Below are 24,781 nucleotides of genomic sequence, written 5' to 3' on the forward strand. Positions count from 1 at the left end.
CAATTTCGAAAGAAGCGAGAGTCTTAGTCTCCGACTTCAAAATTTATTTCAAATGGAAAATTTTAGGGTCAGACTTTTTGACGAGACCAATCATTCAAGTAAATCATCGCCGCGCACAATAAATAATAATTGATTCATATATTATTGAAAATTTGACGTGATTACAAAATCGTTACTTCAGTAGCTCCGCTTCTTGTGTACCTGAGTAACGATGAGAATATGATTCGGAGTCAAAGTCCTACATAATGTATAGTATAATATAATGTTGCTTAATATATTATAATTTCCATTCCATATTTTATTAAGAGAAATATATTTTCAAATAACAGCTATATTTTTATTACGTGAGGTGAAGAAAAATATTGCTGAACGTCAAAACATAATATACATACACACACACATATGTGTGTATACATGTGTATGTATATAATATGTGTGCTTATGTATGTATACATATCATACATACATGTACCTATATAAACCAAAACATGAGAGCTTTAGGAAATAAATAATACTATAAATGTATCCACGACGGCTGAATATTTTATGCCTGCCTCGAAAAACTTATTTCATGTTTCTACACTTAGATCATTGATATAGGAATTCCTATGTCCATGACTTAAATTGATTTGAATTTCGATCGACGTTGTGCAAACGCCTCAGAGCATATTACTGTATATGCTCTAAGTTGCTCTAATTGTATGTGCTAACGCCAGGTCGTACGTTAACGCTACTAATAAAACAACGCAATCATATCTTAGAGCATACTGTATATGCTCTAAGAATCATATACTCGCTATATAGGTTATGTATGGTAGAGGTACCCTCTATGTACCCTTCATAGTTTATGCTTGACGTCGGTGCACGTACGTCAGTGAGGCTAATTGGCGGTCATTTTGTTAAAATCAGAATTTCTGGTCGATCGGTAATTGTTTTAATGAAATGAACTTTGCAATGTCAAATTGGAAAAAAAAATATGGCTGAAATTTAGCATGGAAACAAAATTGAACAAAAAAATACGTGGAAAAGTAATCGATTAACGAAAACCGATGTTTCGATCGGTCTGTAACCTACGTGAGCGTATGTTACCCACATTCAACCCCTGATTAGATTTGAATCGCGGGAGTAGTTCGTGCACACGTAATGGTGGCACTGCGGTACGTCGCTATCACAACATCGTGGAGTCGAAACCGACGAAAAGTTGATCTTCGATGCCTCAGTCCCTCAACGTTTCATGCACAGAATACCAGCTGTAAAAATTGCCTTAGATTTGACATTGTGGCAGTTTCGCTCCGGAAAGAACCTAGATAGTCGTACGAAAATAAACGACACATAACTATATAATAGATATATCAAGAAGAGGAGGGCAGAAGTAGCACAAGATACTTTTGAGATCGTTCTCCCTGTCACTCGTCTACTACGTTATACCCCCTACTCACATTTTTTATCTTTAAAAAGAAGAATAACACCAAAAGGTCTTCCATGATTTCGCTACAGTCTCACAACCAGGTAACCATTCCTACCTCACTATCTTGCCAGTTCCCCGCTTCCAAAATTATTAACAGTTTAATGAGATACCATCGTCTTCTCTATTCATCGGATCTCAACCTTCGTTCCTAACCTATGTATTATCTTAAATTACTTCCAGGTGCTCTTTCACCTCACTCAATTGACAGCGGCTTGTACTCCTCGACGTCGTGGCCTAGCGGTTGGAGCTAAGGGCAATGAAAAGCGCAACAATGAGAGAAACGCCATTTGCTATGAGAGCCTCGTCGAGGTAAAGCTATGTGTCGTTATTATGCTTATCGTGGGTGACATGATGTCATTGTTAACGATGTCAAGGAATTGTTTATTTTTCAAATGGATTCATTCTTCTATCAGGCGGCTACGAACTGCACCGAATTCCCAGTGAAGAAAATAAACCCGCAACATTTGGGCACTGTTCTCCAAGTAAATAGAAATGAATTATTGGAAATTTTATCAAAAATTTCAAACGGCACTAGTGCCAGATTTAAAAGCGATAGTAATAAATGGAGGATCTCTTATACATCGGGCAACAGTTTTGACGAAAACAAAAGGATAAGCTTCAACTATCAACAAAATCCATACCAGTATAAGCATAATCTGTGTACAACGGCGCCATTCTGCTTAAATACCATTACTCGAGGATTTAAAACTGAACATAATATCAAGGCTGAATTGGACCGCAATCCTGGTCTTTCAGCCAGAATCAGACGATGGATGGGAAGGTCTACAGTGGATTATCAGGTTTGAGATTGACACTTTTGTCTATCTAGATAGAATAAAAATTCTCGTGATTAAATATGACGAGTATGGAATTTTTAGAATCATGAAAACTTGCAATATTTTATTTTCATACCTCAGGTTGAGAAGGTCCAAGTACCTGGTGGCACGATTGAGTTATCGCAGGTGGATAACCTGCGAACTTTGCTTAATGATACACCGCTTACTACAAGCGAACAACAGCGTATTAAAGTCGCATTCGTCGAAGGCTACTTGGCAAAAAATTTGCGAATCCATCCTACGCGTCCTAAAAAATGGATCAAAGTATTACAATATTTGACATTGATTACATTTATTCTTACGGCTGGATTGCTACTTCAGGGTGCGTAATATTTATTTCACAGAATTAATCATTGATTTTGCTGCAGTAATTACATATATTGTTTAAAATTTATTGCTTATTTTCCTCTATGTTATCTGTTGTCTTATATTTTTATGTAATGATAAGTCTCGAATTTTTGACTGAAACATCTGAGAATCGGTATATTGGAATGCACAAATGTGTATTTATTCCTCATATTTACCTCTATTGAAAAGATTTGAATTCATTGTCATGAACATGAATGACGTATTTGTCATTTCAGTAAGTACCAGCGGTAGCATGTTTAGATTTCCACTGGGAAATCAGATCGAAGTCAGTGCCGATGACATCAACGTCACTTTTAACGACGTCAAGGGGGTAAGGTACTCGTGAATAAGCTTTCGAATCATTAAAATAATGTGGTAATTTAGTAGCTTGGTTAAAAACAAAAGTTTTCATTGAGACAACGTTTGATGATCTATTTATTTGCTATTCTGATCGGTTTTCCCTACTATTTTACCAGGCTGACGAAGCTAAACAAGAACTCAAAGATGTTGTCGAGTTCGTAAAATCTCCTGACAAGTTCTCGGCACTCGGAGGCAAACTGCCCAAAGGAGTTCTGCTCGTTGGACCCCCGGGCACAGGAAAAACTCTGCTGGCTCGCGCAGTTGCTGGAGAAGCTGGAGTTCCCTTTTTTCATGCAGCCGGTCCCGAGTTTGATGAACTTCTTGTTGGTCAAGGTGCCAAGAGAGTCAGAGACTTATTCAGTGAGTAATGAAATGGAGATTCAAACCAAGTACTTAGAACTGACCATTCATTACTGTTCAGTGCCACCAATTAAATATTTCAGAGGCGGCGAAAGAAAGGGCTCCCTGTGTTGTGTTCATTGACGAGATCGATTCGGTAGGAGCAAAGAGGACGAGTTCCTTCCTTCACCCTTACGCAAACCAGACCATTAATCAGTTGCTTACAGAAATGGATGGGTAAGCGCTTCTTGATGAATTAATAATTCCCGATACTAAACGACGTCCACAACAATTAATTACATTCTATTTTAAACTGACGTAGCTTCCATCAGAATGCAGGAGTCATAGTTCTGGGAGCCACAAATCGACGAGAGGATTTGGACACCGCTCTGTTGCGCCCGGGTCGATTTGATGTCGAGGTTTCAGTCCGAACTCCTGATTTCACTGGCCGAGTGGAGATTCTCAATCTATATCTTGGGCGAATATTGTGTCACGATATCAATGTCGAGGTACTGGCAAGAGGAACGACTGGCTTTACTGGGGCCGACTTAGAAAACATGGTAGGTTTTGCTTGAAAAAATCCCTGCTTCAAAGTTAAGCCCAATTTCTGATAATAGTAATATACTGTTTTTCTTCGTAGGTAAACCAGGCTGCTCTGCGCGCAACTATAGACGGCGAAACCTCTGTTAGCATGAAACACATGGAACAAGCCAGAGACAAAATTCTAATGGGATCAGAGCGGAAAACGAGGATACCGGACGAGCAAAGTAACCTCATAACGGCTTATCACGAAGCCGGTCACACGATTGTTTCCTATTACACCGAGGGTGCTTATCCATTGCATAAAGTGACGATTCTTCCCCGTGGAGAAAGTTTGGGACACGTGCGTTGACGCGATATCTATTACAAGTTTTGCTAACTGATCATTTTGCAAAAAAAATATCCTGTACGCTACCTTTTCTCATTTCATTTTGCAGACCGCTTACCTGCCAGAAAAAGAAATGTATTACACCACGAAACAAAATTTGCTCGCTATTATGGACACATGTATGGGGGGACGAGCTGCAGAGGAGTTAATTTTCGGAGCGGAAAAAGTTACCTCGGGTGCATCAAATGATTTGGAAGTCAGTAGACGTTTTCCGTTCTTCGATTTCCTTAGTACGTTATCGCAGTGAAGTATTTTGCATATATTTTTCAGAGGGCCACGAGCATAGCTGTAAGTATGGTAAAAAAATTGGGGATGTCAGAGAAAGTTGGACTAAGAACGTATTCCGGAAACGATTCACCTCGTATAACAGTCAACGAATTTAGCGAGTATTCACAAGAATTGATCGATCTGGAGATTAAAAAAATAATGCAGGTAGAGTTTAATGTTTCCTTATTGTTCTTGTCATAATATCTCTCTCTTTCTTGCTCTCTTCATATCATCTGTAAAACATGTTTCAGGACTCATATGGTCGTGCCAAAGCGATACTGAAGGCTCACGCAAAAGAGCATAAACAGCTGGCGGAGGCTTTACTTGAATACGAAACGTTGGATGCAGCTGAAGTAAAGGCCATTATGGAGGGGCAAAACGGTCCAGAAAGACCGCCCAAAAAACCTAAAACTGAGTCACCCAAAAACGTTAAGTAATATTAAAGGATAATAGTACACAAAAATATTGTACAGAAATTGAATTTTTATTTCTTTTTTTTCTTCACTCAGCTCCAACGTGCTAGATCTTTACTGTATTTTTCATGATTCGTTAGTCATTCACTTACGCTCTGTCAATATCTTTGAGGGAATTTTTGAACTTGTATCATGAACAATTGTTACCGGACTAAGCAACGTTTCGAGCGTTGTCCGTCAATAAACAAATAAACGTATCCTAGAAAGTATGGTATTATATTGTACATAAAATATGTTGAAAACCACATGGATTTGGTAAATCTATAGAAACCAAGTGGAGCCAAGTTCATTGAGTCTGTTTGAAATGCGCTTTACCTTACTTTTACAGAATGTTATTTTCAGGAAGAGAAGAATTTTAACCAATATATATTTGTAGTACGTTACCGAAGAAGTAGACAGATAGTAAGCATGAATAATCTTAGAGTTTTTTTACTCGGTGCCAAGCAGCTTTGGCACTTTCGTGAGATAGTACGTTGTTGTGACGCGTTGAATACAATTTTTTTTTAACTGACAAACTCTTCCTCATAGAATTCAATATTTATAGAATCGGATTTTTTGATCTGTGAATGAAATTTTTCCATGATATTCCAAAACTTTTCATTACCTTCACGAGTATTCTGAACTTTTGGAAAATAAAAAGGGTTAGGCAGAGAAATGAAGAGACTCTCGATTTAGAAATTTTTGATATATATATCTAAATTTATTGTTTTATTAAGGTTTATTTTCACTGTTGTTTCATCGCAAAGGATTGATTTGCTTAAGAATTAAGGAACATATGATCGTCTTTAGGGGAATTTTCGTTTTCTAAAGATAAATGTGTAAAATAATTGTGGTCTGAGCGGGGGGGAGGGTAATTGTTGAAAGTGCAACTAATTGTTTATTCCAAATATCAATTAAAAGCACACCCTGAATTAAAGAGATATATATTTTCAATCCCTGGCAGACGTACTGCGTGCCGCAATTATAGGTAGTATACCCTGTCTTCTAATATTGAAACATTTTTCATTATACTTAGAAACAATATAATGTTGTAATCTATGATGACGGACGAGTAAAAATTTGCAACTCTTATGAAAAAAAATATACAATTTGTAAATTTAACGAATTAAAATAGTTATTATAAATTTATAAGTAACTAATTGTAGGAGGAATCACATTATTATATTTTATAGAATTTGTTGCCCTCACATTTTTTTTATATATTTTTTCTTTTGTTTAGTTTTTTAAATTTAAGTTTCTCCTTTTTTTTTTTTCTTATAACTGTATATTTAGTCGAAAATATTAAAAATTACCTCTGGTTAAAGCTAGGTCGTTGAATTAAAATACAGTAATAATAATAATAATAAATCGATTTAACTATCGATAGCTAAAAATCGTCAGACACGATGAAAAAGAAGGTACCGGCATTGAGACGTCAATGAATTATTGGCATCATGCTATAATTATTTAAAAAGAATAGTAGAAGCTAAAAATACTTGCTTCAGAAGAATTAAACGTAATAACGAGAATATGACAGAATAAAAACCTACAACTTGAAAAGAAAAAAAATTCAGTCCTATTAAATAATTTGTACATATATAATGATCGATCACTTCTTTATAATAATAATATTCTCAATTCAGCTAAATTCAATTTTTAAATTTTAGAAGCATGATGAGAGAATTGAAATATACATAGCTTCCGAGACTTTAGCAAGAAAAAATATTTAATTCAAAATATGAAAATAAGAAAGTAAAAAGATGAAGAAGCGTGCTGATTAGATTCTCGCTCTTGACCATCAATTGAGTTCAAATCTAGTGTCACACGTGCACTCGATAATGACGATGAAAGTTCAACAATTAACATTTGTAAAGAAGCAGTTAAACTTTCACTCGTTTTATTTTTAAAGTGATTTTTAAATCGTTTCACGCATTTTGTTGAGTTATAATATTTACTAAACAATTTTTCTTTGGATTATGTAAATCCAAACATTTCAATACATCATCCTTCGCATTTTATGCGTACAAGACGTTTACCTAGTTTCATCATCTTTTCACTTGTTAGCTATATATCTCGATTCAATTTGTTTTATTTTCTTTCAATTTTAATTTTAATTTTTATTTCTATCGCTAGTAACATTAAGGTATGTTTCATAGTACGGTTTGATACATTCAACTCTGCTCAATTCATTCAAACGGAAGAAACAACCAAACAAAAATAGCTGCTTTGCTTGTTCAATCTATCAGATTAATTCTATTGTAAACAATATTTATGAAGCGTTTCTTCCGCGGTTGTGTTTTAACAATTATTATGTTGATGATAGGTAATGGAGGGGAGTTTGTATCTCGCAACAATTATATATTTGCGATCTAGATTACTGGAGAAAATGAAATATATGACAACGCAGTTGTACAGTTACGAATATCCTGGAAAATTATCCTTGAATTATCTACAATGTGATACATGATACTTCGTGTATGTGTGTGTTTCAGTATGTGCATTTGCGTGTGCAGAGAGATAAACAGCGTGCTCGAACTGAAAGAAAGAGAACGTAAACCAGAAAGCAAGATCTGATAATTATGTCTAGCATAATTGTTTTCAAGTCTCACACGGGTGTTTACCAAAACAGAGTATCGATGCCTTTTACGAAATTATATATTCAGCACTTTGTGCTTAACATGTACATGTGTGCTAATGATTGCTGCAATCTTCATTATTATTGGATCCAAAGGCGATGCGAAACATTTTGAAAAAAGAACTGCTCTAAATCCTACTTTCAAATCGTTCCACTTTGAATTTCAAAGATGTGCAATATTAATCTCAACTAACTAATAAATTTTCTCAACGAAACATAATAGCGACATGAGGAGTAACAATAACGAATGAACTTTTAATAATCATTGAAATACTGATTTCTTACCAAAAATGGTTTTTTTTTTTTTACTAACTCAAATCGATTCATTCTCATGTTCACATTAACAAAGAGAGAGTAGATATCATTATCGAAAGCATGTCATAAATACATTTCCTGTACCTTGATGGTTTAATTATTTTATGCAATATTCTATGACCATAATAACAATATATTAATGCCTGAGGTTGACAATTATTTGTAAAAGATTTTCACTTCTACAATTTTTTAGTACCACGTGGACAAATATTGGTCTAGAAAATGGATCATCGTTGTCGTTTTAACGTTATTGCGACTGATACAAACCACTATTGCGACCATGTAAACAAAATATGCAAGTAAACGCACGTACATACATTCGTTAATTATTCTTCGTAACAACCGTAATTGATCCCAATAGTCATATAATTTCTCACTATCTCAAAGATACGCTTTCTTCAATGGATATTCATTTTCAAAACTATATCCAGCACCATTCCTTGTTAATTTAATACTTTGCATCTTTTAAAGATAAATTTTACAGGGTTTTCGAGTATAATGGAAACGAAAGATCTCTCCGTCCTCTATTTGTATATTTTATAATTTAAGTGAGATTAAAATTGATTGAAAAATTTCTAGTCCCTGAAAGCAAAAGGTTTATTTAGTTCATCAGATGAAGTAAAATGAAAATTTAAACCCTGGAATATTACTTGGTATATTTTTTAGGGTTGTGATACAGGAAGAAAAACTCAGTATCTACTATTATCTACAATTTTCAATTAGAATAACTGGTACTACCGACATTCGATGTCAAGCTCAGACTACACAGTGGGTCCCCTATTTCCCTAAAAGTACCCTGGTTTGTTTCCTTCCTCTATAAGCTCTCTAAAACTGAAAGTTTCCCCTAAATGTATCCTAAAGCAGTCAATTTCACCTTAAAACTCCCCTATTCACATCAGTCCATTTTTTTTCTTATGCTAAAATTGACTGAAAAAATCAATTTGATGTTTGAGAACAGTGTTCATACTTCTGACTTAACATAGTAACAAAAAAAAAAAAAAAAAAAAAAAAAACACCGAATCTCAAAACTCTCTTATATTTCAAAAGCCCACAATTTGTACAGCTTAATTGAGGTCGTTATCCACGGAATACAATTCCAAATTAATTTATTCCTACATTTAGTTAGAAATATAAACATTGTTCTCAAGCATTAAGTTGATATTTTCACTCTATTTTAGTGTATAAAAAAAAATTTAAAAAACATTGAAAGTTTCAATGTATTTTACATTCAAAATCCCCCTCTCGTACGTTTTCAGTATTATCCGGAAAATTTTAATACATACAGGGGATTTTTTTAGTATGAACATATTTTTGGAGTGCCATCGAAAAATTTCCACAACGACCAAAATAACGGACACCCTAGTGTGCGTCTAATTTTGCTCTATTATGTCAGTATTATGAAAAAAGTATTGGAACCCTAATACCCCCTTATTTTCACAAAGCTTTCCCCTGTTTTCCCTAAAATTACCTGGCTTGAGCACTGTGAAACCTGCAAACCTCTTGAATTATAGTACATTAACTTTTGTACTACTCTGTGGGCAGTTAATATCTCGTCTGAATACAAACTATGTAAATTAATTATTTATGAAAATTGCGTTAAACGATCCGTTATAACGGCATTCACATTTTTATTGCTATGCACTCTTCCTACTATCTGGAAAATAAGAATAGTTTCATGCTACGGAATGAAATAAAATAACTATTCGCTCTTTATTTTTCCTTTTAGTTTTTACTCTTGTCGTGTGATTTTTTGGTTCTGTTTACTACGTATACAGTACCAAACGTTTGGCTAAAAGATAAAAATTATCGGATTGCTATGGTATATTCATAGTTGGATAATATGAACTATTCTCGACAGTTATTAGTATATCACTATATTAGGCAGTGCTTATTAAGACACAAAATTGTGACGATTCCAGGTCTACATAAAACTTTGTATGTATATTACTTTGTCTAAGCACTCTGCAGGCTCTAAAATTTCTGACCATTCTATTTCACTTCCAGAAATATGAACGAAAAAAAAAAGTAAATATTTCTTCAGCCTCGAGCTGTGTAAATTGATTGTGATTTATAGTTGTATGTACAAATAATTGATTCCATCGAATATCTTATAAATTATGCAATTCTATTGCTACTTGTGAACTTGGAATGTTCCAAAAATGAAACAATATTTTATATTCTAGATTGTGTGTGTGTATACGACGGTTGAATTTGCTAATTGAAATTTCGAGTTGACGGCATCTTCGTACTTCCATTATACTCGTGAGATCTTTGCACCTATTTTTATGTAAATATATGCACGCATTCGCAAATATTAAGAAACATACTTAATATTCAGATAACACTTGACGATTTATTCGCTTCAGTGGTTTGTCTCTGATACATCGTTGAAGAGGGGTGCCAACGAGTCGACGTCTTGCAGGCCGTCGAAATTACCCAACGGATCTAGGCTGTCAGTTTCACCTTCGTTATCAGCAAGAAAGCTACTTTCTAACAGGTCTGTAACGTTGCGACAAACGTTATTTGACGAAGAATCAGAATTCACCGTTTCCCCATGAAGCTGCAACGAATTTAGGTTTAGACTCGAAAGCATTGGTTCGCTTGACTCTGTGTATACTTCCTTCAATTCGATGGGATGCAACGGTGTTGAGGGGTACGATTTTGATCCACTGGTAATTTCGTCAGCGTAAGGAGAAGCGTACGACAGAGCCATAGGCAATGGAGTGTTAGGATAAGATCGAGATTGCATCATTCGCTGCAAAGTAGAAGATTCCGACGAGTCCAAAGCTGTTTCCGATTCCAATATATCCCCAACATTGAGGTTTAAATGCGTACTCGGTAAACTATTCAGGATTAGGCTATTTGACACTATTGGCTCATCACTGGTGTTATGCTCAGGCAAAATTTCTAGGCTCTGAGAGCTCTGGCTATCCAAAATGTTGAAAATGTTTGTCAAATTTTCATTGCTTATATCCTTGTCGCCTATTATGAAGTTGTCGTCATTCGGCATGATGTTTCCATCTGCGTCATTAAGCAAAAAGCTACCGCCATCTATGTGGCCGATAGGACCAAAGTCATTGAATTCACTGGGAACGGGAGTAGGAGCCACAGAGCTGCTTGTGGAAGGATTGAAACTATGACTTTGGAAACATATCGGATAGTGTTGGGATGATAACGGAGACATGAGTGTGGGGTTGACCATCCTTCGCAGAGGAACGGATTGCGACCTGTAAAACAATTGCTCTGTTGTAAAGTTCTTTTCGTCGTGAAAGAGCTCACTTATCTCTTGGTCAGGTGCCTTGGTGGTTTTTTGATACGAATTCTTTATTTCTTGCAGGTTTTCCTGGCTCGGATAATTGATTAGCAATTGTTTTTGAGGCGTAAAATCGGTCGGCAAAATGCTAGAAGACGCTGGTCTCTGCGGCTCGTCTACTTTAGCAAGGATGCTCAGAGTGTTGGCGGCCGTTTGCAGGTCACTCAGTTTACTGCCACTCGGGGGTGACTGAGAGGCTGATATGGGCCTGGTTACTTCCGTAGGCACGACAAATGTGTCGTTTCTGTTCGTGTAAGGCGTGCTGCAGGACATCGATCTAGAGAACGATTTTTGGGAGGTACGGGATCTGGAGACACTCGACTGAACGTTACTCCGCGAACGAGGAACGGGCGTGTTTCTAGGAGAGACGAACGGACTTCCGTTGGCGGAGTTGGGCTTGGAGGCGCGTCCGTTGATCGGGGATAAGGGACCAGGGGAAATTGGGGTGAAGTTGAATATCCTGCGGCGTGTGTTCGGACTTTGAGGGACGGTCGAAACCTGGCTACTGTGATCTTGGAAGTGTTCCACCACGTTCGTTTCAAAACTTACTCGACGCCTGGTGCCCGATTGGCTTGGATAGTTGAGGAGCGAAGACAATATTGCATTGGATTTAGAAGCGATGCCAGTTTTTTCCGACACCAAGTTTATTCCTGGACTGAGAGCGGTGATGGGATCTTCCGCTGCTGGATGCCCAGTTGCGTTAACTTTCAAATTTTGCTGGAGGATTAATCGTAACTGGGAAACTTTGTCAGATCTTGATACAAGATCGACATCCGTCGATAAGCTGTTTACCTCCGTGTCAGAGCTGGAGGAGCTACTCTGTTGAAAATACTGTAAAAGCTCTTCTTCCTGCTCTTGAGAGTTATTTCCTCCGTTTAAATAGTCGTCTAGAGCATCGGAGTCGAGGGTGCAGGTTTTGCTGGTTTTATTCAAAGTTTTAGAACTCTCTTGTAATTGCTGAGCCTGTTTGTTAACTCTTGTTGAGACGTTAGTTGTATCGGAGACATTCTGGCAGCCGTTCAGCTTGGCGCAATTGTTAGACCGATTAGAAGATTGGATATCACAGTTTTGCTCAGGCTGATTAAAAGCCTGTATCACTTTGAATTTTGTCAATTTCACGCTGTTTGTAGACACCGCGGATTTCCTACTACCAGTCCTCTGAATCGATGCAAGTCTTGGCAGCTGGTTGTCATTCGCCGTTTGTACGTTATCCGGTGAGTTTAATAATTTTGGTTGCTTTTCTACAACTGATTCAGATTTGATAGATCCTACGTTCAAATTGGCACGCTTCCGAGGATTTCTTATTTTAGGATCCTTTGACGATATTGCTGTACTAGTAGCAACCGCCTTTGCCTCATTGTTACGAGACGCAACTTCGCTCGTTTTTACCACTATATTATCACAGTTAGATTGCAGGGAGATGCTGTTGCACGCGTAGTTGTTGCTAGATGATTTAAGAACCTTTTTGTGCCGACTCGTCGTTACAACAGATAAATTACACTTGGTTGGTATGGTTCGTACCGCTAACGGACCTCCTCCTGTACCTTGTAATGACTGACTCGCTTTACTCTTCTTGCCGCTCTTTCCCCCTGCTCCCTTAATATCTACAGTCTTCTCTTTGTTCTGGTTCTGAAATTCAGTCGAAAATTATTTTTACTATCGACAAAACACTTGCGCTCAACTTATACATGTCAACATTTGGGTTCATTTCTTGCATTATTTAAGCCGGCAAATTCATGGATAGTGTCATCATCAGTTCACATTACCTGCGTAATTGCGTCATGATTACGATGTTTTTGCTCCCTTATATGCTCACGAAGTTGCAATTTCCGTTGTAGCTGCAACTGTGCTTCCCTAAGTTTTCCCGGTTTGTCACTGCTCAATATTGTTGGTGACGGTGACGGAGCTTCTGTCAAATTGAAACGAATTTGCATTAATTTGTAAAATTGGGATTTCTGTTGCTTCTTGCTTCACATGTGTTTCAGAAAAACGAACACTATTCAAGATACCTAAAATATGTCCGTATCGCTAGATAGTTCTAGACTAACCTTTGTTACCTACAGGCTGGGGATCAGGGGCAGCACACAAAATGCATACTGCGGCGAGTGACCGTGTGTCTACGCAAAGATTGTTCACCAGATGCCGAGCTAAAGCACTCAGCGAAGGGAACTTCGAGCCAAGTAAACTCTCCGCCCATTCCCTTATCAGCGTTGAAGCAGCACCCAGCATCTCTTCGGTGATCTCATCTTCCTCCTCGAGCTAAGTGAGAAACAGGAGTGATGTTAGTGAATTTTGAAGAATGGAGAACTGAATACATATGAGATTACGCTTTTTGTAATGCTATACTTTCTTTTTTTTTTTTTCCCCCTAAGAAGTAATGCATTATCCAAATCTGTGTATATATATTATATAGCTAATTCACCGGCTGTTCTCCGGTTATAGGAGGCAGCATCGGCGGATCCAGTTTAATCTTCTTCCTCATTCCTGCGTAACAGTAACGAGAGTTACCACGTGTTCCGAGGCGCCGTGGCCTGACTCGGGGGTAAACTTGTTTCATGACTTTTCCAAAGTCAGCGGTAGATAAAGGCTTCATAGAATTCTTTATGCAGAACATGCTAAAATAACAGGTAGTGCGGATCAGTTTATTACAGCTTATTCTTCGCAATTACCAGTCGTCCTTTGAACAAAAATTAGGGCTTAACTGCACTCCAAAAAATATTCAACTAGGGACCCACTTGTACTCGTCGTAAACTTCTTGCTTGGGTAAAGAGACATCTGGGTCTTCTTCAAGATGAGTTTTTATCCACATTATGGTCTGGTGAATTTCATAACGGTTTCCTAGTGGATTTAAAGGCTGCCTCAAAGGATCCACATTCTCGCCAGACTTGGTCAATGAAGCAGGTAGTTTCAAGTACAACAGGAGTTTTTCCTCTATCCGCAATTGTTCTACTTGTAAGTAAATTCCTTGTACTCTACATTTCGAGTCGTCGCTGTTGGATAGATAAATAAAACTATGAGTACACAAGATGAGGAGTAAGTTTTTTTCTGACACATGCAACACAACAAATAATTTTCTAATGCACATGTGCGTGCGTGTGTGTATGTGTACACACATACCTATCCATACATGAATGAATACTGTACATAATTGTATTTATAAATTTGCTTCATGAATTGCCATTGATTTTTTTCCAAAGTAAAAGTTAGTTAAAAAAGCAAATAACATTGATTGAAAATATTACAGGAATGCATTTCTCGGCCCAAAATATTGATAAGTGATATGAAAATCGTCTGTAAGGGAAGAACGTAATGACAGAGGGCGATGATGAGTTATTCAATTGAGTAAATAATTCGGTGTAATAAATCGAAATTTGTCAAAGAATCGGGATTCAGGTGAACAAAAAATGGAAATAACGATTGATCGATACAGCGAGAATATGCTGGAAATTGTATAAGCATACATACACCGGCACACCGTGTTGATAAAAATTACGGAACGTATAAGTAATACCGGCATAGGCGGGGAGTGGATGGAGAGAAATATTTGAAATGTTCGAATGAAACTGACCTGATGGCATCTTCTAGCATTTGTTTAATTTTATCATGTTTATCGATGGGACTGTGGGCGATGCTTGTCATTTTCCCGGCGAGAATATCTTTGACGAGTTCACCGGCTTGATGAGGACCATTGTTAACGCATGCGGAGGAGGCATTGTTGTAGCTGAATATTCTGTTCTGTTGAGAGCCACTACTGTCACCGATCGGCGGCTGCCCCCCATTGTCACTGTAAACGTCAGGTCTTTCTCGTTTTATTTTCTTACTGCCGATCAAGCTATCATCTACTATATTTACAGATTTCGAGCTTTTTAATGCCGGCTGTTGTACTTGACCATGGCTATCAACGTTCATTGTTCCTTACGCGGTAATATATACAATTTGATCACCTCTCGTTAACCGAGAATGCCCTACCATTTTGTCACAGTCAGCTGCGATTTACTGCTAACTTTAACCCGTGATCGTTGCTTCCTCCACCCGAGAGGAGACTCGCCTCTAGATAACCGGCCATTCTCACTTAGCGCTCTATGCAACGTTTTATGCTCTATGGATATATTTTGAGAGGTAAGTCCTCGGCCTTGGAGCATACACTGGGTGCGTTCCGATATTGACTCCCGTGCTGGCAACAATCTTTTATCTCTTTCGCACTCCCTAGTTAGTGAATAGCTCTGCCTCTGTTCTAGGGAATTTTTGGCGCTGCCAGCTAATTTCGGAACGCACCGACTACTCTAAGGGCTCTAAGGGTATATCGCGTTCATCTTCTTTCTACGATTATTTATTCTGTGCTCCAGGACGTCGAGTAAACCGAGTAAACGTTGTTTTATTTATTCATTGATTAGGTTAAATATCTGCTTTACAATTTCACGATGAAATAAAGAAAGTTGTTTCATGTGCGATAACTGTCTCTGATCATTCCAACCCAAGGAACAAGGTATTTCTTTCATACTTTCTTCACGATTCAAAGTACAATTAATGTGTATCTGCGCACCTAAGCGGCAATGGTGACAGTAGACAGGTTATGAACAGTTTTCTTCTCTCCACTTGTTCACCAAATTGACGTATAAAACAATCTGGGCCAATAATAATATTGTCTTAGTTATTGCCTTTGAACATTCTTTTAGGGTGAGTTCTCTGCCATGGTTCACGAGAAAAAACCTGTCAGGCGGAGTAGATCTAGAGAAAGGGATAGAGAACGTGAGAGAGAACGGGACCGACGAGAAACTAGAGAACGACGGAGATCGAGAAGTCGATCCAAGGATCGGAAGAAGGACAGGAAGCGTTCAAAGTCTCGAGATCGTTCACGCGAGCGAGACAGATCTCGGGACAGAGATCCAGACAGAACGAGAGAACGAGAGCGGTCCAGGGAGAGAGAGAAGTCGAAGGAACGTAAAGATGGTAAGGATCGAGGTAAAGATGAGAAGAAACGTGAACTCAGTTTGATATTTTTTGTGGAAGATGATGCTAGAAAGGAAAGCAGAAGTGATGTTAAAAAAAGCGAGGATGAAACAGAGGAGAAACCAAAGTTGCCTGCCAAGGCTGAGCCTCTCAGCTTAGAGGAGTTGCTGGCAAAAAAGAAGGCTGCAGAAGAAGCAAGGGCTAAGCCAAAGTTTTTGAGTAAAGAAGAGCGTGCTGCACTAGCTCTAAAAAAAAGGCAGGAGGAAGTTGATGCCATTAGGAAACGACAGGAAGAAGAAAGGAAAAATTCTTTCAAAAACGATGGTCCTAGCTCTGGCAAAGATAGGGACCGTGAATGGGATGATCGAGACAAGTAAGGACAGCTTCATAGTCATCTTATTTCAGTAGACTGTGAATTTTATTAAAGTTGTGTTGTGATATTCACTACAATGTTTGATATACGCTACGATATTCGATATACACTACAATGTCTGATATAAATCATTTTCAGGCGTAGAGAGGCAGCACGATCCAGAGATGATGAGGTCAAAGACAAAGACAAAGAAAAGGAGGTAGAGGCAATCAAAGAACGCTACTTGGGATTGATTAAAAAGAAACGTAGAGTGAGAAGGTTAAACGATCGAAAGTTTGTGTTTGATTGGGACATTTCCGAAGATACTTCGGTGGATTATAATAACATATACAAGGAACGTCACCAGGTGCAATTTTTTGGTCGAGGAAATCTTGCTGGTATTGATATAAAGGCGCAGAAACGAGATCAAAGCAAATTCTATGGTGAATTGTTGGAGAAAAGACGTACTGATGCTGAAAAAGAACAAGAAAAGTAAGATGCTAGTTATATTATACTTACAAAATTTATAAAGTAGCTAATTCTTTTTATTTAAAAATGAATAATTCACTTATTTGTGCTCTTTAAGAATGCGGCTGAAGAAAGTGAAGAAGAAGGAAGAGAAGCAAAAATGGGATGATCGTCACTGGTCTGAAAAATCAATTGAGGAAATGACAGAGAGAGATTGGCGAATATTTCGTGAGGATTATAATATAACGATAAAAGGTGGCCGCATTCCTGATCCCATACGATCTTGGAAAGAGTCTGGTTTTCCGAAAGAAATTTTGGACATCATTGACAAAGTTGGCTACAAAGACCTCACGCCAATTCAAAGACAGGCTATTCCTATCGGGCTACAAAATAGAGACATTATTGGTGTTGCGGAAACTGGGTCTGGTAAAACCTTGGCTTTCCTAATACCCCTGCTCCTTTGGATCACAAGCCTTCCGAAAATTGAGAGACTCGAAGAAGCCGACCAAGGACCTTACAGCATAATTCTAGCCCCAACTCGGTAAGTTAAACGACAGAGTAAATGCCTTTTTTCAACAGTAGTTTTTGATGATAAATATTTTTGTTCGGTAAGTTAAGTAGATCGGTGGCTGTTGTTAAATTATTCGCGAATATGATCCAACTTGTATAAATCCCATAGTGAATTGGCGCAGCAGATTGAAGAGGAAACCAACAAATTTGGACAACCTCTTGGTATCAGGGTTGTCGTTGTTGTTGGTGGTCTATCAAGAGAAGAGCAAGGGTTCAGACTTCGAATGGGTTGTGAGGTATAATAAAATAAAACGTTTTTGCCTGTTTATGAAAATTAAAGCTAATTTTTAACTTGTAATTAACTCGTCTTTTGATATTACACTGTTTCAGATAGTCATCGCTACCCCTGGTAGATTGATAGATGTTTTGGAGAATCGATATTTAGTTTTGAATCAGTGCACATACATCGTTCTCGACGAAGCTGACAGAATGATAGACATGGGATTTGAACCAGGTAAGCAAAAATCGACTCTGCTTAACTCCAAAAGGAATATAAAATACATACTTACCTTGTCTTTTTTGTCCTACTCAGACGTTCAAAAGATCCTAGAATACATGCCGGTGACAAATTTGAAACCAGATAACGAAGATGCTGAGAACGAAGAAAAATTGTTGGCCAATTACAATACCAAGAAAAAATACCGACAGGTGGGTGGCAAATATTTTTCAATTCCCTTCCTTTGATAATAACTAGAATCAGTCTTTTAGATTTTTATCATTGCTGGAAAAGAAATTATAGATTACGAAAACTTTCATTTTTCAGACTGTCATGTTCACGGCTACAATGCCCGCAGCTGTTGAACGACTTGCCAGAACGTATCTTAGGAGACCTGCCGTCGTCTATATCGGCAGTGTTGGAAAACCAACGGAAAGAACAGAGCAAATAGTTCATATAATGGGAGAGGCCGACAAGAGAAGAAAGCTGATGGAAATACTGAGCCGTGGTGTCGAGCCGCCTGTCATTATATTTGTAAACCAAAAGAAGGGTGCGGACGTTCTGGCGAGAGGACTTGAGAAACTCGGGGTAAGGGAAACTGGAAACCCATACTACATGTGTACAAAAAAATGTTTAATAGAATACTTTCATTATACAATATTTTTTGTTCACAGTACAACGCCTGTACTTTGCATGGTGGCAAAGGTCAGGAACAAAGAGAATACGCCCTTGCATCTCTCAAAGGTGGCAGCAAGGATATTTTAGTTGCCACAGATGTCGCTGGTCGTGGTATCGACATCAAAGATGTATCAATGGTTATAAATTACGACATGGCTAAAACGATCGAAGGTAAATTATTATATATTACCAAATCCTTTTTATGAAAATTACAAATTTTTAACATCGTTAACGACCTCTCATTTTTTCTCCAGATTACACTCATCGTATCGGTAGAACCGGACGTGCAGGAAAAGCCGGTCTTGCCATATCTTTCTGCACAAAGGATGACAGTCACTTGTTCTACGATTTGAAACAAACAATCCTGGGCAGTCCTATCTCTACATGCCCACCGGAACTACTCAACCATCCGGACGCTCAGCATAAGCCTGGTACTGTGGTGACCAAGAAGAGACGGGAGGAGAAAATATTTGCTTAAATGTATTGCTTTTTGTTCTTTAATGTTTACTATTCGATTCAATCTTTTTCATATAATTGAGTCCGTCAATAATATTTTACAATAAACCTTGTTTCATGTGAATATTTTCAATAGATATAATGTATGTGATATATATGTAGATATTTCACTGTATTCGTTTGAAGTTACATTGGTTCATGAACTAGTTTCCACGGGTGATGTTCCGTACTTCTACAGGGATTTATTTAATCATTAAACAATCAACATCTAAAGCTGCAGCCAACCGATATTTGCCGGCTTTTTACAAAGACATTCCAGCAGTTCCAGCGTTGGACTGCCTATCCACGAAAAAATGATCAAACACGTTTGAATTTTTCCGCGCATCAGCCGCCATCAATTTAATGGCTTGAGAACTAATCATATATGTAATACTGAACTAATAATGATATACGTGTACAGAAGACCGTGCGTGAAACAGATGAAAGTTACCGACCACAATACTGCTACACACATAGGTTGAAACCACTTTTTAAATTTCTTTCTGTGAAGGTGGATCGGGTAGGTAATGGACAATTTTCAACCGATCAACTGACTGCATCCGACGGACAAGCGTCCTTGAACAAAAACTTAAATTCGATGAATTTCTCATTCTATATTTATCTCCTGAAAATCTCTAAAGCGCTAAACCCCAATCCCTCCACCCGATATGCTGCAATGTCAAACATAGTATATGCATCCTTTGATCGTTACAAATGCAGAATAAAATTAAAGTTCCTGAACGATCGTAATTCTGTAAAAAAAAAAATATATATTTAAGAAATTATTGCCACAAAGCCAACGGCCTGTTTTTCTATGGTATATTCTTTTTTTGGCGTACATACGTTCACGTGAATTGAATTGTAGTACATAGATATAACCTGACTATGATCACGTAGCCTTCAGGAAAATTACTCGAGGGGCGAGGAGGGACCAAAACGTCCTAAATATAAACTGTAAGGACGGAAAATATTGTTGATCGTGACAATCGTGAAAGGTGCATTTTGGAGGGGGAAGGCTTTTCGTTATACCCCGCCTGCGCGGTGCGCTACCAAGTACCAAGAATTTCGATATACATTATAGGAGAGTGCAGAGGATTCGGCGGTAGTTGGTTAGCCATTCATTTGATGGTCTAGAGCCGACTCAACAGTTCCGCGACATCCGGACGAAGATACAGATATATAATCCCAGCACCAACACTTGTGCCACCAGCCACAGAAAATCCTACATCCTTGGGTGGGGTATAAAGGCATAACACGTAACAATGCTAAGCGTATGTCGACAAGCTGTCATCTCCGGCGGACAAAAGTGAGTCTTAACTATTACAAAAAATAGCAAAAGAAATTTGAACTATCGATAGCCCGTTTAGCAATTCTTATCAATTCAGGTTCGTCGTCGGTATATTCTCGATTGTTTCAATGCCGTCACACTCACATACCTGTTCGGTACCTGCATTCGATTTACCCATAGCTTATACATTCGCACGTACATGCGTACTACATGCATAGGTATAGGTATATGCATGCAGAAGTGCATAATTGGCTTGAAGTGTAATAGATGTAGCCCGATTGCACATATTCAGATAATACCGTGAAATACCGATGCTATTTCACTACGACTGATTACTGTCCCTTTTTTGTTATGCTTTATTTATTCTTTTTAAATTTTACTAACCATACCATACTTTGGCTATCATAAATGCAGATTTCCCATCACCATGATAACTTGATCCTCAGGTGTTAAAAAGGCTAGTTATGCAATGCCTGTTGTAAATACATTACACAGCTTGGTACACTGGTTCTGCTGACACACATATGCTGAAGCGTTTTAAAATACCACGTACCAGCTACCAAGATAAACACTGATGCATCCAATGCTGCAACCCACACTTGCTGCATCTGCAAATAATTTGCAACGCACTATTTTAAAATATATCAAATATACATATTTTTCTTCTGATTACTCTTATAATTTTGAATCTGTAAAGGATTATTGTTCATTTTATTTGCCATATTACCAACATATTATATATATACTATGCACTTTTCATTCCAAATTCTTTGTAGGTAGAATATCCTATATGAATACTTATCGAGCAATTTATTTTCAAGTCTTATTTGGAAAATTTATCCTTGAGGTTTTTCTAAATATTGTTTTTTAAAGTAATTTGAACTTAAGTGAAGAATTTATAGCTCACCTGTTCTATCCAATATCATGTCTGTGAAATTTATTGAGAGAGTAGCAGCAGCTTGAGCATTCGGCAGTGGTCTCCAAAGTGTGAAATTCTACTAATGAACAGTCAAAGCCGATTGATAAGCCCGCAATGGTTGGCAGATAAAACTCATTGCTATCTTGAAACTCCATGTATCAAAGTTCAAGTAGTTCAAGTAGTATGCACTGTAAACAGTTTCATTGTATTAAGCACATATTCACGTATAAGGTTGATGTAATAGACAGTGACAGCTTTGATGGATAATTGATTTTGGAAGATATTTCTCGCTGTTTTTACCCATTTTCAAATGGCTCGATCTCATTATTTTACTGTTTCTTCTTAGAGCTGGAATACGGTCATTGTCGAGTGTCGTGCCGGTGGTATGTCCCCCGGAATTCCCATTGGAGAATGAACCTGTCCTTGGATATGAAAAAAACAGTAAAGAGCGGGCAAATCTCCAGGCTGCTCTGAAGGTTATGAGCAGCGAAGTTGAAGATGTCCCCATTGTCATCGGCTCAGAGGAATTTAGGACTGATAATTACAAGTATCAAGTCATGGTGAGTAAGAGGAGTACCAATCAAACTTTGTTTAATGTCTAATACAATATTGTATTGAATGTAATTACATCATCTATGAAGTTTGGAATATTTTCATATTAGAAGAAGTTACGAAATCAATTGTCATTTTGGGTTTTCAGCCTCATGATCACAAGCACAAAATAGCTAAGTTCTATTACGCGACTCCTGAGCTGGTCCAGAAAGCGATCGATGTGGCTGTGAAAACTCAGCGGGAATGGGAAAGATGTCCAATTGAAAAACGGCTTGAAATTTGGCTAAAGGCTGCCGAACTAATGCAGAATAAGTACAGACAGAATTTAAATGCAGCTACTATGCTTGGACAGAGCAAAACCGTTATCCAAGCCGAAATTGACAGCAGCGCTGAGCTGATAGACTTCTTTAAAATAAATGGATACTTTGCCAAAGAGGCTATAAAGTACAAACCGATTTCACCAGATCCCAAGGAAACTCTGAACTCAATGAGGTATAGAGGTATGGATGGATTCGTCGCTGCAATTTCTCCCTTCAACTTCACCGCTATTGGGGGTAATCTTAGTTACACACCGGCACTTATGGTAAGCATTTTTATTTTGGTCCAATCCCATAAAAGATGGCGTTTCACGTCACAAATAGTGTAAATACGAGTGAACTCCATTGGAAATAGCTGTTGGCATATTCTTAAGAGAAATACATGTTTTCCAATTATTCTATTCTTTGCTTAGGGTAATGGCGTTTTGTGGAAGCCATCCGACACTGCGCTACTCTCCAATTGGTGGATATTCAAGATCTGCAAAGAAGCTGGGGTGCCTCCAGGAGTTGTAAATTTCATTCCGTGCGATGGCCCGGTATTTGGAGATACGATAACTGCGTCCCCATACCTTTCCGGTATTAATTTCACTGGCTCCGTGCCGACATTCAACAGGCTTTGGACCCAGGTCGGAAATAACATAAACAAATATAAGAATTATCCAAAAATGATCGGTGAATGCGGTGGAAAAAACTATCACTTTGTTCACCCAAGCGCTGATATTACCACCGTCGTTAATGGCACTATCAAAAGCGCATTTGAATATAACGGACAGAAGTGTTCGGCATGTAGTAGGATGTATGTTCCTCAATCTCTATGGGGAAAGGTGAGATATCAAAGTATAATTCTTTACTTATTATTAATTCAATTACATGTTTGGATTCAAACATTTTGCAGATCATTATTTTATACTCTGATCTTTTGAGGATTTTAGTACTTAAATTGTAATTTATTATATTTGTGATGCTACGTTAGATTATTATGTACATTATCTCTTACGAAAGTATTGAACATATCTAGATCAAGGAAGGTCTTCTCGAAACCCGTGACAAATTGAAAATTGGGGACGTTCAAGACTTCACTTCGTTTACCTCGGCTGTAATAGACAAAAATGCATTTAAGAGAATAACTTCTTACATCGAGCATGCGAAATCCTCAAATACCACCGAAATAATTGGAGGTGGTACTTATGATGATTCGTAAGTTGTTATTGCCAGATATTTGATCGTTTTCACCGTTATTATTATGTTCCACCCAGATGCATCATTGTTCTCATTATTTTCAGACAAGGTTACTTTGTCCAACCAACGATCATTGTGTCTAAGGATCCTAAGGACAAGCTGATGACTGAGGAAATCTTCGGCCCTGTTCTAACAATTTACGTATACAAAGATGCGGATCTTGAGACAACCCTGAAATTGATTGAGACTTCAACACCGTATGCACTGACAGGAGCAATATTTTCCAAAGACCTGTGAGTGATGTTTGGGCAGGTTTTTTTTTGGATATTGTGTAATACTGAAATCAGTAATCTTGCACAACATTCTAATCCCCCGATCACTGTGTCAGTTATCGAGCTTTCTCCCGTAACATATTCCAATCGTAGATCAATGTTTGCAGAAAGTGGGCTCGATATGCTTTAGACGAACTAAAGTATACGGCAGGAAACTTCTACATAAACGACAAATCGACAGGATCTGTGGTAGGTCAGCAACCGTTCGGCGGAAGTCGGATGTCTGGTACAAATGACAAAGCTGGCGGGCCTCATTACGCCCTACGTTGGGCTTCTCCGCAGGCCATAAAGGAAACGTTCGTGCCTCAGACGACCTACGACTACAACTATATGCGATCTTAGATGCGTGTTCAAGGCATAATAAGAAGCGTATAACGGATCGTTTATTAAGAATCGACCGTTATTCCTGTGATGTGGAAGGAAGCCAGGATAGTATTAAAAATTGACCATGATGACGATTAGGGAGCGCGTTTAATTCTGAGTTGATAAAAGGTAAATTTTGACAAAAAACAACAATGCGTTGTGTACAAGATTTAACGCAAAAACACAATTTCCTAGTCCAATTTGAATATAAATAAAACGCTGTTCTACTTATCTATCGAATCTCAAGAGGATTCAAGGTTTATCTTAGAAAATTATTTTCCAATTTCTTTTTTCTCTCGAAAAAAAAGATCCTTGAATTGATGGCTCAGGTTGCTGTAGCAAACATAGATGCTTAAACAAAGACTACCACGTCACTATATTAAGAACGAATATATTCTTAATATTTTCATCAAAGATTAATATCATCATCATGTCTTAGGACAATACGAATGAATAGTCTTAAATGTTTACGATACGGTGCGAGATAAAGTTGGTATTTCATTCTTAGTATTCTACGAGCATATCAATTTGTATTCATGATTGTTTCGTCGTAATTTATTATGTAAAGTTGTCATATTTGAATTATTCAAGTTATGGCAGAGAAGTTGATTAGATATTTTT

General features: G+C 37.7%; 4 protein-coding genes and 1 long non-coding RNA gene across 8 annotated transcripts; 3 read left to right on the forward strand and 2 right to left on the reverse strand.

Annotated features, from left to right (window-relative positions):
* Positions 1-1,046: 1,046 nt before the first annotated feature.
* Positions 1,047-5,221, forward strand: LOC124409952 (ATP-dependent zinc metalloprotease YME1L). The gene is made up of 12 exons (XM_046887939.1): positions 1,047-1,509; positions 1,649-1,777; positions 1,882-2,268; positions 2,386-2,626; positions 2,889-2,983; positions 3,129-3,372; positions 3,456-3,588; positions 3,674-3,911; positions 3,992-4,234; positions 4,329-4,475; positions 4,550-4,711; positions 4,798-5,221. Exons 1-12 carry the CDS (start codon positions 1,483-1,485, stop codon positions 4,981-4,983), a joined length of 2,232 nt encoding a protein of 743 aa, XP_046743895.1. The 5' UTR covers positions 1,047-1,482; the 3' UTR covers positions 4,984-5,221.
* A 4,050-nt stretch (positions 5,222-9,271) lies between these two features.
* Positions 9,272-15,299, reverse strand: LOC124408629 (DNA-binding protein RFX7). 3 transcript variants are annotated; one of them, XM_046885708.1, is made up of 7 exons: positions 15,114-15,296; positions 14,830-15,045; positions 13,997-14,251; positions 13,684-13,876; positions 13,310-13,520; positions 13,028-13,170; positions 9,272-12,890 (listed from the first exon to the last, which is right to left on the reverse strand). In XM_046885708.1, the coding sequence occupies exons 2-7, from the start codon at positions 14,898-14,900 to the stop codon at positions 10,311-10,313; spliced, it is 3,453 nt and encodes a 1,150-aa protein (XP_046741664.1). In that variant the 5' UTR covers positions 14,901-15,045; positions 15,114-15,296; the 3' UTR covers positions 9,272-10,310. The 3 variants fall into 3 exon arrangements, with proteins under 3 accessions (XP_046741664.1, XP_046741663.1, XP_046741665.1); XM_046885707.1 differs by having other exon boundaries at positions 14,830-15,299; XM_046885709.1 differs by lacking the exons at positions 14,830-15,045; positions 15,114-15,296 and having other exon boundaries at positions 13,964-14,074.
* Positions 15,300-15,597: 298 nt separating this feature from the next.
* Positions 15,598-19,412, forward strand: LOC124408632 (probable ATP-dependent RNA helicase DDX23). 2 transcript variants are annotated; one of them, XM_046885715.1, is made up of 11 exons: positions 15,598-15,747; positions 15,938-16,211; positions 16,272-16,584; positions 16,723-17,055; positions 17,150-17,572; positions 17,711-17,837; positions 17,932-18,055; positions 18,134-18,249; positions 18,365-18,625; positions 18,712-18,886; positions 18,970-19,412. In XM_046885715.1, the coding sequence occupies exons 2-11, from the start codon at positions 15,953-15,955 to the stop codon at positions 19,191-19,193; spliced, it is 2,355 nt and encodes a 784-aa protein (XP_046741671.1). In that variant the 5' UTR covers positions 15,598-15,747; positions 15,938-15,952; the 3' UTR covers positions 19,194-19,412. The 2 variants fall into 2 exon arrangements, with proteins under 2 accessions (XP_046741671.1, XP_046741670.1); XM_046885714.1 differs by having other exon boundaries at positions 15,938-16,584.
* A 644-nt stretch (positions 19,413-20,056) lies between these two features.
* LOC124408633 (delta-1-pyrroline-5-carboxylate dehydrogenase, mitochondrial) lies at positions 20,057-24,538 on the forward strand. The gene is made up of 7 exons (XM_046885716.1): positions 20,057-20,516; positions 21,764-21,977; positions 22,118-22,552; positions 22,700-23,110; positions 23,305-23,483; positions 23,570-23,758; positions 23,905-24,538. The coding sequence occupies exons 1-7, from the start codon at positions 20,473-20,475 to the stop codon at positions 24,137-24,139; spliced, it is 1,707 nt and encodes a 568-aa protein (XP_046741672.1). The 5' UTR covers positions 20,057-20,472; the 3' UTR covers positions 24,140-24,538.
* Positions 20,332-21,772, reverse strand: LOC124408635. The gene is made up of 2 exons (XR_006929453.1): positions 21,406-21,772; positions 20,332-21,106 (listed from the first exon to the last, which is right to left on the reverse strand). It is a non-coding gene; the product is annotated as an uncharacterized LOC124408635 (long non-coding RNA).
* Positions 24,539-24,781: the final 243 nt, after the last annotated feature.

The sequence above is a fragment of the Diprion similis genome, chromosome 8, assembly GCF_021155765.1.
Source record: "Diprion similis isolate iyDipSimi1 chromosome 8, iyDipSimi1.1, whole genome shotgun sequence".
Taxonomy (NCBI): Eukaryota; Metazoa; Arthropoda; class Insecta; order Hymenoptera; family Diprionidae; genus Diprion; species Diprion similis.

Excerpts from the sequence above, each read along its gene's own strand:
- LOC124408632 (XM_046885714.1), top strand. The coding sequence starts at position 15,953 with ATGGTTCACGAGAAAAAACCTGTCAGGCGGAGTAGATCTAGAGAAAGG. Across the intron at positions 16,585-16,722 it reads GAATGGGATGATCGAGACAA|GCGTAGAGAGGCAGCACGAT; the intron begins GTAAGGACAGCT and ends AATCATTTTCAG. Across the intron at positions 17,056-17,149 it reads GCTGAAAAAGAACAAGAAAA|AATGCGGCTGAAGAAAGTGA; the intron begins GTAAGATGCTAG and ends GTGCTCTTTAAG.
- LOC124408633 (XM_046885716.1), top strand. The coding sequence starts at position 20,473 with ATGCTAAGCGTATGTCGACAAGCTGTCATCTCCGGCGGACAAAA. Across the intron at positions 21,978-22,117 it reads ATTACAAGTATCAAGTCATG|CCTCATGATCACAAGCACAA; the intron begins GTGAGTAAGAGG and ends TTGGGTTTTCAG. Across the intron at positions 23,759-23,904 it reads GCAATATTTTCCAAAGACCT|AAAGTGGGCTCGATATGCTT; the intron begins GTGAGTGATGTT and ends CAATGTTTGCAG.
- LOC124409952 (XM_046887939.1), top strand. The coding sequence starts at position 1,483 with ATGATTTCGCTACAGTCTCACAACCAG. Across the intron at positions 2,627-2,888 it reads GGCTGGATTGCTACTTCAGG|TAAGTACCAGCGGTAGCATG; the intron begins GTGCGTAATATT and ends TTGTCATTTCAG. Across the intron at positions 3,912-3,991 it reads GGGCCGACTTAGAAAACATG|GTAAACCAGGCTGCTCTGCG; the intron begins GTAGGTTTTGCT and ends TTTTCTTCGTAG.
- LOC124408629 (XM_046885707.1), bottom strand. The coding sequence starts at position 15,170 with ATGAACGTTGATAGCCATGGTCAAGTACAACAGCCGGCATTAAAAAGC. Across the intron at positions 14,252-14,829 it reads ATGCTAGAAGATGCCATCAG|CGACGACTCGAAATGTAGAG; the intron begins GTCAGTTTCATT and ends TCTATCCAACAG. Across the intron at positions 13,877-13,996 it reads GAAGTTTACGACGAGTACAA|CATGTTCTGCATAAAGAATT; the intron begins GTGGGTCCCTAG and ends CTGTTATTTTAG.